This window comes from the organism of the source record quoted next, unplaced genomic scaffold, assembly GCF_019419815.1.
Source record: "Pyrus x bretschneideri cultivar Hongxiangsu unplaced genomic scaffold, Pyrus_bretschneideri_v1 Contig42, whole genome shotgun sequence".
NCBI classification, from domain to species: Eukaryota; Viridiplantae; Streptophyta; class Magnoliopsida; order Rosales; family Rosaceae; genus Pyrus; species Pyrus x bretschneideri.
The window spans coordinates 2,944,466-2,961,087 of record NW_025999746.1 but is presented as its reverse complement, the minus strand read 5'-3'; the positions used below and the strand labels follow the sequence as shown (position 1 = coordinate 2,961,087).

Sequence of the window (16,622 nt, the reverse complement as noted above, 5' to 3'; positions counted from 1 at the left end):
TGGAGAAAAAAGGGGAAGTGGTGAGGCAGAGAAGACAAAGCATTCTAAAAAAAGGGTTTCTAGAAGAAAAAAAGAGGAAGAATAAATATTCTAGATATGCCTTAAAATAATATAATTTTTGAGTTTTGTTAATTATCCTGCATTTTAGCCCGATACTACACCAAACGCTTCACTAAGCTAGTCCAGCTTAGTTTAGTCTAAGCCAGTCCAGCTTAATCCCTAATACTAGTTCAGTTCGAAACAGTCCGGTGCAACAAACGCAAAGTTGAACTTCACCCAAAATACATGGACTAAAATTCAAATTGGTCCCTTGGAATTTCACTAAAATGACGAAAAAACCCTTATACTGACTGGTACTTGGGGTAGAATTTACTGTTATCCGGAGTAGTCAAAAATGAAGGCCTCCAATTAAAATTATTCAACACAATTGATCGCCTGCCCGTCCACCTGAACTCCAGTCGTGACCCGCCACTTGTCCACTTATTACCTATGGGAATGATCTGTGATCATCATCATCACCATCATCATTATGATGGGCGGATGCGCATGCATGTATGTACGCATGACAGACGATCAAACAAAGAGACCGTGCAGTTGGGTTGGGGGGAGAGAGAGAGAGAGAGAGAGAGAGCAGAATCTGAGTTGAAGAGCCATCGCCATTCCTAGGACGATGTCGTATTGGAAGTGAAGACGATCTTCACAACAGAGAGAGAGAGAGGTTGGATCCAAATCCAATCCGAAAAGGAACTCCTTTTTCGGTTCGACTCTCCTTCTTCACTGATAAAAACAACAACAACGCAGGGAGAAAAAACAAAAAACCCCAAAAATCACTACCCGAATTTTCGAATCATTTTTGTAATTTCCGGGTTGTTTTTAAAAATTATTTTCATTTCGTTTTCTCCGTAGTGATCTCGAGGCGCGATTGTTCTTAGGCTTTCTCTGTCTGTTGATCGACCCATCGAAGAGTTAATTTTTAATTAATTATTTAAAACAATCAATTCAGAAGAAGGGAAGAGAGAGAGAGAGAGGAAGAGGGGAGAGAGAGAGCTATGGCAGTGGTTGAGAATGCAGGGGTGGAGCTTGGGAAGAGCGTGGGGTCGAACACGGCGAATCGGAACCCGGAGACTTCGACGACGCCCGAGGACGGCGGTGTTGTTGCCGCATCGAATGATCAGGATCTGTCCAAGCTCAGCAACGCCGGCGCCCCTTTACGGCACCGCATCGATCAGAGCATGTACGTGATGGTCACCCCGCCCCCCAACGGCAACATCAACGGCAACGGCCAGGTGGCGGCGGCTCAGCGGGGGAGCTTTGATCACGTGGCGAATCATCACCATCAGCAGCAGAGATCTAACGGCGGAGATTTTCAGATGAGTAATGGGGATCATCATCACGACGTAGACCGGGACATGAGGGAGCTGAGGGAGCTCTTCTCGAAGCTCAACCCCATGGCGGAGGAGTTCGTGCCGCCGTCACTGGCTAACGGCCATGGACTCAATGCTGGGTTTGTTAACATGGCACTGATGATGCAGAACGGGAACAGAAATGTACAAGCTAATGGCTTTCCTGGTCGACGGGTATGTATTAGACTTGAGCTTTTCAGGGTTCCTTTCCTTTTTTATTGTTTGTTTGGTTGCTGAGAAAATGAATGGGAAAATTCTGTATTGTTTGGTATTTTTGTGTTGGTTTAGTTTTTGGAGAAGAATTAGGGGACAAAATTTAATGGGTGCTTCTATTTTTTCTATTCTGTTTGTTTTTTTTTTTTTTAATCAGAGAAACAATCAAGGGAAACGGAGAATCAATAGCAGGACTAGTCAAGCGCAACGAGAAGATAGAATCCGAAGGACTGTGTACGTGTCTGACATTGATCAACAGGTACAAATGATGCCATTTATCTCCTTTGAATTTTTATTAGCATTTTGGTGCGAGACTAAAAGTTGTATTTTTGGGACATAGGTCACTGAGGAACAGCTTGCAGCTCTCTTTGTTACTTGTGGGCAGGTAATGATCTTCGTTAAGAGGTATGTGATTAGTTAATTGTAAATTCTGGTTTTGAATAATTTCTCTTTTCTGTTGATGAAGGTTGTTGACTGCCGAATTTGCGGTGATCCTAACTCTGTTCTCCGTTTTGCCTTTATCGAGTTCACTGACGAAGGTAATGTAGATGGTGTATGCTGAAATTATGTGGCTGTATAAGCTTGAATGGTTATTTTTCTGTGGTTATGATATGTGATTGTTACTGATTGATTGATCGGCTGGTGGGTTTTCATTATGCAGATGGTGCACGAGCTGCTTTGAGTCTCGCCGGGACAATGCTTGGATTCTACCCTGTTAGGGTGCTGCCCTCAAAGACAGCTATTGCACCGGTTAACCCCACATTCTTGCCTAGGGTGAGTCTACCTCTTTTGTGACAGTTGCAAAATTCTGAACTGAAGGAAGTTTTAGCCGTTTGGAATCTATAATTTCTTGGATAATAACTTGTTTATCCATTTGTATTTATGTTTCAGACTGAAGACGAACGTGAGATGTGTGCAAGAACTATCTATTGTACAAATATTGACAAAAAGGTAATTTTTTTTAATGGTTTGTCATTGATGTGGCTGAAGTTGTGATTTCAGAAACGGCTGTTTTTTGGATTGATTTGTGCAGGTTACTCAAGCTGATGTCAAACTCTTTTTTGAATCTGTCTGTGGAGAGGTTTGTGATTTCACTGGAAGTTTGTATTTTACATTTCATGGCATGGCAACAATGCTATTATGTCGTGTCCACTCCAATGTCTTGGACTATTTATGAGGTTACCTCTTCTAAATCTGATGCAGGTTTATCGTTTGAGGCTGCTAGGGGACTATCACCACTCTACTCGCATTGCCTTTGTTGAGTTTGTGATGGTAATTACTTCTTCCTCTATACTCTGCATGCTGTTTTATTATTTTCCTATATCGTTATTTGGTTTCGCTGTTAAGCCATGATGACAAACTAGGTATATGCATGAAACTCCCTTGTTTTTCGAAATTAGTATTCAACCTTCGAATGCCTCTTTGATTTTCCCTTTACAAGTGTGACTAATGTGTCTCATGATGCAATGCATTTGCTACTTTAAGAAGGCATTTGCTATGAAAAGGGATAAGATGAATGCTTAGATGAATGGGGCTGCGGAACTCTGATAGAGGGATAAAATTCTTTGAAAATCTGTGTTAAGCCTTTAAAGTCCATTCGTCTCTATCCTTTCTGTCATGAAGTGATTGGATAGGATATTTTTAGGGCTTTAGTTTCTCAAAGGCAATTGTATGGTTCATTCATGGTTAGTTGTAGATTGCCAACAATAGTTGACAAATCCCAAGAACTTAAGCCTTATTGGCCTTAATGCTTTTTGGAACAGTGAAAGCAGATTTTATCATGATATCAGTGAGTTAGATACTGAATTTGAAATTTCTTGCAAAGGCTACGTTCTAATAAAGTTAAAATTTACCAGGGTCATCTAGTGGTTGAGACAGGCCACAAATGGGACGTAGAAGTTTAGACTAAAAATATTAATACATTTTAATAATTAAGTTTTCGGGTACTGTGGAGACTAACAAAAGTTTTCAGTTAGGAATTAATATATCTTGGCTTTTCTATATGCCTGGGCATAAAGGGAGATGAATCATGCTAAAAGTGGAAGTGAATTTATTAGATCCGTTTTTTTTTTGGGGGCTGAGAATTTATGGGATCTTGATTTTATTCGAATTGGTCAGACTTGAAATCAGAAACGTCATGTGAGAAACTGCCAGAAGTTTCAAACAGAAAGATTGTCTGAGGAGTGGTTGTCAAGGCCATGTCTCATCTCCTGAGCTTGTATCTTTGTGTCTGAGGTGGTCACTTATTAAGCATGGCTCCTTCTCCTTCCGTGTTTTTTAAACCCCCTTTTTGGTTTTGATAAGGATATCTTACTTTCCTTCTTGCTTTTACTTTCCTTTTTGGCCATAGTTATACAACGTTGTTCTTGCATGCCTCTTCAGCCCATGAGTTTAATATGGAATAAGCTTAGTTTTGCAGTACCTATCTTGTGATATCGCAGATAGTGTCTTGGAGGGAAGATTTTTTAAGGTCTTATCAATTTACTTATGTTTCTTTTTCTTAGAGATTAAATTTCTTAGTGTCTTGGAGTTGAAACGTACTATAATAATCAAGTGTGAACCTTGGTTCCTGCTTAAGAGAGTATATTTGGAGAGTGGCAGTGTTTCCAGCGTCTTCTTTTTGTTGGCTTCTGATTTCAGCCAACGGACCTGGCGAAGATGTAAACAGCTAGTTCAAGTTGGATTTAATGTCCAACTCTGATGTTGAAATGCGTAATGCCTTTCAGCTCCACTGTATGAAACAAGGAATCCCTGGTTTCTGTGTCTCTTCTGTAAAAATCTTTGTCAGGTGATGCTAGACTTAATGGTAACTTTGTTGGGACGGAAGATATAGGGTGGGAGGAATTGTGTTGCTCTAAGTGTTGTTAATATTTTGCATTAGAATATTTAGTGGCTATAAAATTTGGCGACATGAGAAAATGCGATGACCTGGAAACATGCATTTCTTAGGCACACTACCTGATTTGTATAACAACAGATAAGTACAAGTAGAGTTGAAAGATTTGTCAAGTGGCTCGGATCATGTATGTAATCCAAAGCATGCATGTTCTACACAAAGCCTGCCAAGATATGTCTTTGATGAAGTTGGATTGCAAAATGTGTTCGGTTATACTTGATATCTACCTGCACATTAAAAATAGACCTCCAGATTGATTGCTGCAATTCATAAAAGTTTAATCGGAATGTACTTCCATCCTGCAGGCTGAAAGTGCAATCGCTGCTCTCAACTGTAGTGGTGTGGTTTTGGGATCATTGCCAATCAGGTTAGACTGCATGCTGTTTCATTTATCTTCCGACTGGAGTAATCTTTGTTTTTCCCACCCCTTTAAGTGACATAATTTTGAGATAGGCTTCATTTTGGTATATTAATTTATGGCGTCTTGTACAAGCAGGGTAAGTCCATCAAAGACACCTGTTCGTCCGCGCGCTCCTCGCCTTCCAATACATTGAGTCATCTTCGGCATCCCAGACTGAATTACGGTTCCAGCTGAAATATATTTAAATACACATACAACTATGTAAAGATGTTCTCTGTGCCTCTCTGGGCGTTGCGTTTTGTGTTTACTTGCCCTCGGCTTTGATGGCCTTGGATCTTTTGTTCTCGTTAGAGTTTATTATGATGTTCTGGAATATAGAGTCGAACAAAAGGACCTTGAGGCGTAAAAGATGACACATGAAGACCCCCTTTTTAACAGCCTTTTGTAAGTTAAATGGAAATGTGGTTCATTTGTTAACTGGTGGTTGCCTGGATTGGATGTGCTCATATTTTATGGATTACCTCTCGATGTTTCATGCATACACGCGTGTTTGCGCTTGCTAGCTTGCGAACGCACACGAGGCACGCCCGAACTGCTGCATCTTATTGGATGTGTTGAAGAACGAGGATTCTACCTCATATGTTCTGTCTTGAGATAACATAAACAATGCTTCTTTTTTGGTCTTAAAACACTTAGTTTTTATGAATTGTATTACCTTACTGTTCTTTGTATGCAACGGGGTGGACTGAAGTGTAGTTGGAGAGGCAGAGTGGTCTCATGTGCTCACTGTATATGGGATTTACTAAATTCATCAATGAAGATTTTAGAGGAAATTGTAGCAATGATTCCTCAACTTTAACCCAAATGCAGTAATGATTCATCAACTAAAAATTCATGATTATTGGTCATTTAACTCGTCAAAACGTGTAGTTATGATCCATTTGGTGAACTTTGTTAGAACTAGGGGTGGGCATAGGTCGGGCCGGGTCCAAATTTGGAGGAATCGGATTGGACCCGTTAGATAATGCAACGGGGCAGGGTGGGGTGGGGCTGATAGTCATATTTTCAAAACGGGAACTAGACATAACTCAGAAATGGGCCGGTTCCTACGAGTCATACGGTTCCCCGTGTCAAGCTTTTCTGCAATTCGGTATATATAGATGCACACAATCTGCTTCCTAGAAGAAATCCAACAATTTTCAAGGATTTCTCATGCCCCAACCCAAATCCCCAAATAGAACAAATTAATAAAAACAAAAAATCTTCAAATACAATTTCGAATTCATCAAAAAATACAATAAAACCGAATCCCTGATTAAGCTAAATCCCTAACATTTTAATGAAATTTTCAAGCAAATTAACTGAATCCCTAATTCCTAATTTCCCGAATTCGAATTTAGAATAAAACTGAAATTAGATGCTATAAAGAAGAGAAGTAAGAGCCTATGAGGTGGTGAGGTCAAAGGTTCGGTGGAGTACTGAAATTTGAAGCAGCAGAAGGAGGAGAAGAAGAAAACGGTGGTCGAGGACTTACATAAGGAGAAAAGGCAAACGCCGACGAACGCACGAAGCAACAAACGGCAAGATTTGACAATCTAGGGACTTTAGCTAGAGCTCGAGGGCAGCACATCTGCTAGTGCATTCGTCGTCGGAGACTCAAGTTGGGAATTTGTGAGAGGAGAGTCAAATTGGAGTTTGAGTCTTCCAAAAGGAGAAGAGAGTCAGGTCAGCGACTAGATAGAACGATGCAGAATGCAGTAATGAATTATGGAAGGGGGAAATGGGCCGGGTCGAGGACCCTTTTTTCAGAGATTTAGGATCCGCCCCTCCCCGCCCCATTTTGAGTTTACAAAATTTGTACCCGCTCTATATCTGCCCCAAACCGGCTGAACCCGCCTCGCCCCACGGGTCCTAGACCCGTTTGCCCAACCCTAGTTAGAACTTTTGTCAAAATGAGTCATGTGCCATGCACTTGAGGCTGAATCAAGGGGAAGGTATGGAAAACCAAATGAGAAAATTGTAGCAATGGTCCCTCAACTTTAATTCAATTAGAGCAATAGTCCGTCAACTTTAATCTAATTGTAGCAATAGTCCTTCCAACATGACTTATTTTGACGGAATTCTGACAGAATTGATGAAAAGGACCATATCTACATATTTTGATGAGCCAATGGTCAATGATTTTTTGTTGAGGGACTATTGCTCCAATTATGTTAAAGTTAAGAGACCATTGCTATAATTTCCTCGAGATTATATTGGCACATGAAAAGTTATTTTTGCACACAATATTTTTCGTTTCATGCATGTTTATTTTTTTAACTCTGTATTTTTTGACATATTTCTTATATTTTTTTTTGAGCAATCGATATTATCTACACTAAGGGGACGGGGGAGTGGGCTTAGCCTTGCATTAGACTAGCAATAATTAGTTCAAATTTTCCTTTAACGATAATTAAATCTAAAAACTCTTACTTACAAGTGAGAGGAATATCATAGATCTAGTACTAAGTGGCACAAATAAATAGTTAAAAGATAATCAAAAGGCACAAGTATATAGTGTGTAGAAGAGTCGTACAAATACCCAAAAGATAATCAACGTTGTCCTACAAAACGACGAAGATGCCATTAATGAAGTTTCGGATTTAAGTTTCTTTAGTGGAACAAAACATGATATTTTTTAGCTTTGTAGAGTTGTAAACATAAAACACTCCTAGGAATAAAGCCATAACTTTTGAAAAACAATACCTGAGCCATATCAACATCTCCAATTCTTGTTATGTAATATATGAATGCAAACCTCACTCTCTTAACACTTGGATGCAACATATGTATATAAACACCACTCTTTGGTACATATTTTCAAGAGTTTCTACATCTTCAACAATGGTTCAAACCCCGTTGCAACGCGCTGGTATACTAGCTAGTTATTAACTAAATGAATCACATTTTGTAACAAGATTAAAAATCTTTGAGAAAGAAGTTTATATATATATATATATATTACACATCTATTTTCACTTCTCACACACCTCTCTTAATTCAGTCGTTAGATCAAATGAATTGAAAAAGATCAACGACCAAAAATTAACAAGGGTATATAAGAGGTAAAAATAGATGTGCGAATAGCACTTTCCTTGATATATTTTAGTCAGCGGAGGAAGGGCTTAGCCTCATAATGAGCTACCAATAATGTGGTTCAGATTCGCCTTTGACAAGAATCGAACCTATGACCTCACTTACAAATGAAGAAGAATATCATTAGACCGTAATACTAAGTGATGGCTGATATTAAATTTGATGCTCATATTTTAAGACAATTTATAAGCTTATATAATAATTATTTCGTTTTTGATTACTAATTTCATTTTATGTGTGTTTATCTGCGTGAAATTCACAATAAAATGTATCAAAGATAAAATCTGAGAGACAAACTTTTGTTGATACATTTTGGACTCCATATGTAAATATATATATCATCACATTCCAAGCGGCAAAGTGGACTCCACAACATTATTCAAAGTAGACAAAAAGGATATTGAAGTAGAACATTTAAGACTCTGCACACACACAAAATTAAAAAAAAAAAAACAAAAAAAGAAAGTGCCCTAATTGAACACTTAAGACTCTCTCTGAACACTTAAAGACGATGAATGAAATGGGTTGGGAACATGCAGGGACCCTGCTTGATCTCATCCATTAAATATAAAAACCCATGCACTTGCCTTCAACTAGTGTTTGACTCCGTCGCTCTCTCTTCGCAAGGACATGGCAATGGCTGTAGCAACTATTGGAAATATGTTACCATGTTATGTACGCACTTGGACCCTCTTGAACTTAATACTCCAACGACCTCAAATAATAGTATTAGTCCATATATATGCCTAGCTGGTCCCCTTTAGGTATGGTTCGGTATTTTGTTATTGTTAACATTAGTGTATTGCTCTCATTACTCAATCTCTTATATCACCGACTCATAAAGTTTCAGGTGTAATCATTTGCATATAGTTATGCATCATTCTCTCTCAGCACACGGTTAATCATGCATCAAATTAGTTATTGTCTACAATGGTGATATGAAAGTTTTTCTCCCAAAGCTCTCCCTCATTTTCATCATTACAACGCCAATAATATATATATATATATATATATATATATATATATTTTTTTTTTTTTGTCAAAAAATGCCATAATATTTAGGGTTTCGGGTTTCTAGATCTCTAGCTTGTTAAGGATATTGAAGGATCACCTACTAACCATGAGCACAATGCATCATAATAGTACTCAGATACTTAGCTTAATTGTTAAGTTTTGGTTGGTTAGAGTTAGTTGAGTAAGAATGCTTAGTCAGCATTATTGTGTATTTATGCATACATATGCATACACTATGTACCTTGAAATTGATTAATGAGAATCTTTCTTCAACAAACACTATCTATCTCTAGATATTCTCTCTCTAAATTCTCTCTAGAATCTTGATTTTTTTGCAGATCTTTAATCTTCAACATGGTATCCTTTGCCGCTGTCTAACGACTTCGATCGTTTGCTTTCCGTTTGCGTGCATTTTCTTGCTCTTTCATACTTCCCAAACAGCTCTTACCTATTTCTTCTCTGCAAATCGTCTGTTGATTCAATGGCGACAATTACGAATTCCTCTGATTCTCTTTCTCGTGCACCTTCTTCTGGCCCTAATTCTCATGGCGAGGTGTCTCATCCTCTAAACACTCCGATTGCATCAATTACTGTTCAACATTTCGCTGGAATGGTTCTGACTAAACTCAATCGTCAGAATTACATTACTTGGCGTAGTTTGTTCATTCATGTTCTGAAAAGCTTCAAGCTTCAAGCTTTTAGGGCTTATTAATGGCGAAGATCCTTGTCCACCGGAATTTGTTCGTGATCCTTCTAGTTCTCGAATTCTCAACCCAGCTTATGAAGTTTGGTGTGAACGCGATCAGATTCTGACAATTTGGATCAATTCTACACTTGCTCATGATCTTCTTCCGTTAATGATTGGGATGGTAGATTCACGATCTCTTTGGCAGTCTCTTGAGTGTCGTTTTGCTGGTGCTTCGGGCACTCATGTCTAGAGTCTTCGATCCAAGATCTAGACTATCCAAAAAGGTGACTTTTCATTGACCGACTATCTGAATTCCATCAAAGAAATCTTCGATAAATTGGCCGCTGCTAGTGAGCCGATCTCTGAGAATGATCTTGTTGCTTACATTCTTTCTGGCATGCCTGGTGAGTATGAATCATTTGTTGATTCAATTGAGACGTGATCTGAAGATGTGAATGTTAATGAACTTCACGATTTTCTCCTCAGTAAAGAAATTTCTTTCCAGAAACATAAGACTTGATCCTCTTCCTCCTCATCCTCCACACATTTTCATGCTTATACAGCATAACAAAATCCTTCTGGTTCCAATTCTTTTCGAGGAAATTTTAGAGAAAAGTTTCAGAATTGCAATCAATCTAATTAGAATCGCAATCCTGGTGGTGTTCTTGGATCTGTTTCGAATAAGAATCGATCATTATCCTCTGGTTATACTCCTAACAACTATCAAACATGTTCATCATCACTTTTCTCTGGACATCCTAATCCATGTCAACTGTGTAACTAGCATGGTCGTCTTGCCCTATCTTGTGGTCAACTTTCACAGTTTGCATCTCAGCAATCTCAAGGATTCAGCAACACTCCTGTAGGCATGTCTGCCATGATTAGTTCATATTCTCTAAGCTATTAGCTAACTGATAGTGGTTCATCACATCATGTAACTCTTGATCCTGCATCTCTCATCTCAGCAATTCCATACATCGGTACTGAACAACTGTTCGTCGGTGATGGTAAAGATCTCTGCATTTCTCACACTGGATCTACAATTATTCGAACTGCTAATGCTGTGTTTAAACTAAATGATGTTATTTTAGTTACTAAAGCATCTCATAACTTGCTATCAGTATATCGATTTGTTCATGACAATTGGTGTTCTTTGACATTTGATCATTTTGGATTTTATGTCAAGGACCTAAGAACTAGGATGATGCTTTTCCAGGGCCCCAGTGAAGAAGGTCTATATACTTTCTATTGGAATGCATCTAATGACATATTTGGTATTGCCATTTCACCTCATGCACTCATGATAGCTAAAGCAGACATCCATATATGGCACAAAAGGCTTGGACATCATTGTAGTATAGTTTTAAATAAGGTTGTCAATAAAAGTAACCTACCTATTGTTGGTTCAGTACATAAACAATCCTTTTGTTCTGATTATCAATAAGGGAAGGCCTTTAGACTTCCATTTTATTTTGCCTTATACCTCCAGTAGGCCATTTTATATCATTCATGCTAATGTATGGGGTCCTTCCCCCGCTCTTTCATGTACTGGATATAAATACTATCTCATCCTAGTTGATGATTTCACCAAATATAGTTGGTTATATCCTTTGCACTTTAAGTTTGATGTCTGTTCTGTTCTTAAAAATTTTGTTTTGAAAGTTCAGAATTGGTTTGATGGTAAGATTCAGTGCCTAAGATCAGATTCATGGGGTGAGTTTCTAAGTTATGTTTTACAAGATTTTTTTAATGCTCAAGGTATAATACATCAATTGAGCTGTCCTCATACTCCAGAGCAGAATGGGTGTGCAGAAAGGAAACACAGACATCTTGTTGAAATGGGTAGGACTCTGTTATCTCACAGTGGTTTGCCTTCTAAGTTTTGTGTTGAAGCATTTCAAACTTCAATGTATCTCATCAATAGGCCACCATCTCAGTCTTCATCTTGTCCCTGGGAGTTATTGTTCAAAGCCCCACCTAAATATCACACTTTGAAGACCTTTGGTTGTGCTTGTTATCCTTGGTTACAACCCTACAGTCTCTCCTACTACTGCTCATTCTCATCTTCTAGCATCTATTAATCAACCTACAGACAATGTTACTTCAGTTTCTATTCTAGTTAATACTCATCCCATGGTTACAAGGGCTAAGGCTGGTATACACAAGCCTAAAGTGTTCATTGAAACTAAACATCATCTTGATTCCACTGTTAACTTTCTCACTGTTATTCCTCCTACACCAACCACTTATCTTCAAGCTTTAAGAACTCAAACTGGTTGGCAGCAATGAAGGATGAGTATCAACCTTTGCAGTCCACAGGTACTTGGGATCTAGTACCCCCCAATCCTCAATATAATTTGGTAGGCTACAAATGGGTGTTTAAACTCAAACACAAAGCTGATGGTTTTACAGAGAGGTACAAAGCTAGGCTTGTAGCCAAGGATTTTCATCAACAAGAATGTCTTGATTTCTCTGAGACCTTTAGTCCAATAGCTAAACCTACTACAATTTGAATTCTTCTCTGTATTGTAGTTACATATAATTGGTTTGTTCATCAGTTGGATGTGAGCAATGCCTTTCTTCATGGCTATATCAAAGAGGATGAATACATGGTGTAACCTCCTGGATTTATTGATCAAACTAAACCTCATCATGTTTGTAAACTGAAGAGATCACTCTATGGTCTAAAACAGGCACCAGGGCTTGGTATGAAGCATTTTATAGTGCTATTCTCTCATTAGGATTTATCTTTTCCTCCTTTGATACTAGTTTTTCATCAAGAGAGATTCTACTATTACCTTTATCCTAGTTTATGTGGATGATATCATCATAACTGGGAGCTTTCCTACTGTTTGCCAGTCTATAATTTCCAAGTTACAATCTTTGTTTCCTATCAAAGATTTGGGAGATATTCATTATTTTATAGGACTTGAAGTTCACAGATCCTCTGCAGGTCTCTTTCTTAATCAATCCAAATATGCCTTGGATTTTCTTAAGAAAACGGACATGCTAGGGGTCAAACCCTGCTTTAATCCAGTGGGTTCAGCCAAGTTTGATCATTCTGGCTCTATTCTTTTGGATCCTACATCTTATAGGTCAACTGTTGGTGCACTTCAATACTTGACCTGGACAAGACCTGATATATCTTTTGCAATGAATTAGGTTTGCCAGAACATGCATGCTCTTAGAACTATACATCTATAGGCTGTCAAGAGGGTTTTAAGATACTAAAGGGTACAATTGACTTAGGCTTATGGTTTAAACCAGGAAAACAGTGTTTCACAACTTAGTCTGATACTGATTGGGCAGGTTGTCCAGTAGACAGAAGATCTATCAGTGGCTATTGTGTTTTCTTAGGTCTCAATTTGATTTCTTGGAGTGCCAAGAAACAAATCACTGTGGCACTATCGTCTACTGAAGCAGATTATCGATCTTTAGCCAATACTGTTGCAGAAATCACTTAGGTGTGTAAAATATTGCAGGATATATCCTTTCCTCTTCTTTGAACTCCCGTGATTTGTTGTGATAATTAGAGTGCTACTGCATTAGCTAAGAACCCAGTTTTTCATGCTTGCACAAAGCATGTCGAGATTGATTATCATTACATCCAAGAAAAGGTTCTTCAAGGTCATATAAGTGTTCATCATGTTGCTACTCTCTTCCAGATTGTTGATATTTTTACTAAATCCTTACCTGCAGATAGATTTGCTACTCTCAGTCACAAGCTTTCAGTTTGCTGTCCTCCCTTTAGCTTGAAGGGGTGTGTTAAGGATATTGATGGACCACGTACTAACCATGAACTCAATGCATCAGAATAGTACTAAGATACTTAGCTTAATTGTTAAGCTTTGGTTTGCTAGAGTTAGTTGAGTAAGAATGCTTAGTCAGCATTATTGTGTATTTATATACACATACACTCTGTAACTTGAAATCGATTAATGAGAATCTTTCTTCAACAAACACTATCTTTCTCTAGATATTTTCTCTCTCTAAATTCTCTCTAAATTCTCTCTAGAATCTTGATTTCTTTACAGATCTCTAATCGTCAACATAGCTCAGAGCATCATATGTGAACCAACGTTGTATGAAAATTTTGTGGAATTTGTGGTCCTTGATCCTAATCATGCATGTACTACGTACTGAGTGACATATGAAAATTTAGAGATTATACCTAGCTACAAATAAAGAATGATAGATCGATATATCTAACTGGAGAATCTCTAGTGAAAGCTCTCAATCAATGTTAATACAAACAAGCACTTGGACTGTAATTAGGTAGGATTAGCTACCAAAAAACCCCACTAAGGAACCTAGATTTGGAACATGCTGTAGATTATGAGTCCCTTATATTAATGTAATATACAATAGTTACAATATATAGGGTTGAACTAATTCAAATATGGAAGGAATTCTAAGGGGCCTAATTACAGTGATAAATTACTAGATATACAAGAAACGTAAACTAAGGACGAGGAGAATCCGAAGATGAGGATTTACTCAACAATGGAGTTGTTTGCAAATAACGATTGAAAACAGTGGCTGAAAGCAGTTATGCTTATGCACTATGGTGCATGTTTGATCCCTAATAACTAACTATCTAACCTACTAAAAAAACAATGAAGTTGTTTGGTTTTTTATTTGAAAATGATTTATATAGTTGAATTAAATACTAAATTATTAGTTTCAAAAAGAAGAAATTTAGATCCAAATGATATCAAAACATATAAAACCTAAAAAAATTAATCAAACTTTAAACTCGTGTAGCAGCCAGTGCATGCAGGAGCACATGGCATGGCGGCTAAGAGAGGATCGCATTATAGCAACTGGGAACGTGTTAGTTTCTTTTTTCCATCTCAATCTCATGGCTAGTGGCCACTACATGTTTCCGTGGCAAAATGTATTTTGGGTAGTTTGGCTACGGGTCAAAGTTCACTTTTCATCTTCTAAAATTAACGGGATGATTCATCCGAAAGAAAGAAATAAACGAAAAGGACTTTTACCAACGCTGAAAAATCATTCCGGAAATGGAACGACAGTTTATACAATACAAGTTTTCGTGATGCGACTTCTTTTATTTGTTGGTAAATACATCTCCTTAAGTTATTTGGTTTGAAAAAGAAAAAGTCAGAATTAAAACACTTTTCAGAGTTTTGAAATAAGAAAACTACAGGACTTTGGGACAATCACAGTGGCGTGTAAAATGGAGTCAACAGTCACTTTCAAAATGTTTGAGGGCATAACAAGTTAGAGTGTTGAGAATGAATTTTACATTAATAACATAAGAGATCTTGTATTGTACGGATTTATATGTAAAGTAATTAGGTTAATTTCTATATTGCTAATTATTTTTTTGGTACATTGGCGAAGGAGGAATGTCAGAACGTTGGCGAAGGGAGGTGTGAGAATGTGACTTTTACAATGGCTTTGAGATGGTTGGTGGATGTCCTATCTGTCCTATTGTAAGCATTGCATCATGTTACGTAATATGTGTTTGTTACGCATTTTTACTTACAATTAGGCCTGGCAAACGGGTCGTGTCTATCGTGTTCGTGTCGTTTTCGTGTAACACCTGTTATCTTAACGGGTCGTGTCGTGTCACACCCGTTATCTTAACGGGTCCTTAACAGGTCGTGTCACTTTACCCAACGGGTAAAGTGACCCGACCCGTTATGACCCATTATGACCCGTTAAGAAAAATTTTTTTTTTTTTTTAAATTTGCACATACCACACATTGCCACATAAATATTACTTCAAAACATTAAAACATTTCTTGTTCAAGTACTATATCTACACTCGAAAATAAAAGCCTAATAAAAAAAATAATACATACACTACTAATATATTACAAATATTAAATGTGCAACGATAAAGAGTTTTTGTTTTTAAGATTGTAAGTCTTTCTCAAAAGTTTACACCTTCATTTACAAAATCTTCAATTTACATCGATCATCATGAAATTATATTCAATTTACACCTACATCTATATAATTATTATAGTTTTTACTTTTTAGGGATATAAAATTATTAAATTAATGTATATAATTATTAATATTATAGTTGATTCATACTTTTATTAAGTATATAAATTATAACATAAGATTTTGTGATACCACTAGTGTAAATATTTTAAATTGAAGATCAAATTCATTCTTTGTATTCATATAGGGTCAAGGAGTGTAGCTGTCAAAATTTATCAAAATCAGAGTTAAAATAACCGTTAAATCTTGATTTTTCGTTTATAACCGTTGAAAAGCTTTGTCCCGTTACTTGATCTCTGAATGTTTTTTTTTGTGATTTTTTGCTGATGTGATCTCCAAGCATATACAAACAATTTTGACGGTTTGGATCGTTGAAATTAGTTTTGGAGAATTCGTAAAATGATAGATTGACTAACACTTAGAGTTTATTTATACTTTCATTAAGTATAACATAAGATTTTGTGGTATCCACTTGTGTAAATATTTTAAATTGAAGATCGAATTCATTCATTGTATTCATATAGGGTCAAGGAGTGTAGTTATAAAAAATCATCAAAATCGGAGTTAAAGTAACCGTTAAATCGTGATTTTTCGTTTATAACCGTTGAAAAGCTTTGTCCCGTTACTTGATCTCTGAATGTTTTTTTTTTTGTGATTTTTTGCTGATGTGATCTCCAAGCATATACAAACAATTTTGACGGTTTGGATCGTTGAAATTAGTTTTGGAGAATTCGTAAAACGATAGATTGACTAACACTTAGAATTTATTTATACTTTTATTAAGTATAACATAAGATTTTGTGGTATCCACTTGTGTAAATATTTTAAATTGAAGATCGAATTCATTCATTGTATTCATATAGGGTCAAGGAGTGTAGTTATAAAAAATCATCAAAATCGGAGTTAAAATAACCGTTAAATCGTGATTTTTCG

General features: G+C 37.1%; 1 protein-coding gene across 1 annotated transcript; it reads left to right on the top strand.

Annotated features, from left to right (window-relative positions):
- The first annotated feature begins 1,023 nt into the window (after positions 1-1,023).
- On the top strand, positions 1,024-5,350 carry LOC103935956 (polyadenylate-binding protein-interacting protein 12). Its single transcript, XM_048566662.1, has 10 exons — positions 1,024-1,577; positions 1,774-1,875; positions 1,957-2,001; positions 2,083-2,155; positions 2,278-2,390; positions 2,508-2,567; positions 2,650-2,697; positions 2,820-2,888; positions 4,818-4,879; positions 5,009-5,350. Exons 1-10 carry the CDS (start codon positions 1,050-1,052, stop codon positions 5,064-5,066), a joined length of 1,158 nt encoding a protein of 385 aa, XP_048422619.1. The 5' UTR covers positions 1,024-1,049; the 3' UTR covers positions 5,067-5,350.
- The last annotated feature ends 11,272 nt before the right edge of the window (positions 5,351-16,622 follow it).

Excerpts from the sequence above, each read along its gene's own strand:
- LOC103935956 (XM_048566662.1), top strand. The coding sequence starts at position 1,050 with ATGGCAGTGGTTGAGAATGCAGGGGTGGAGCTTGGGAAGAGCGTGGGG. Across the intron at positions 2,391-2,507 it reads ACCCCACATTCTTGCCTAGG|ACTGAAGACGAACGTGAGAT; the intron begins GTGAGTCTACCT and ends TTTATGTTTCAG. Across the intron at positions 2,889-4,817 it reads CCTTTGTTGAGTTTGTGATG|GCTGAAAGTGCAATCGCTGC; the intron begins GTAATTACTTCT and ends TCCATCCTGCAG.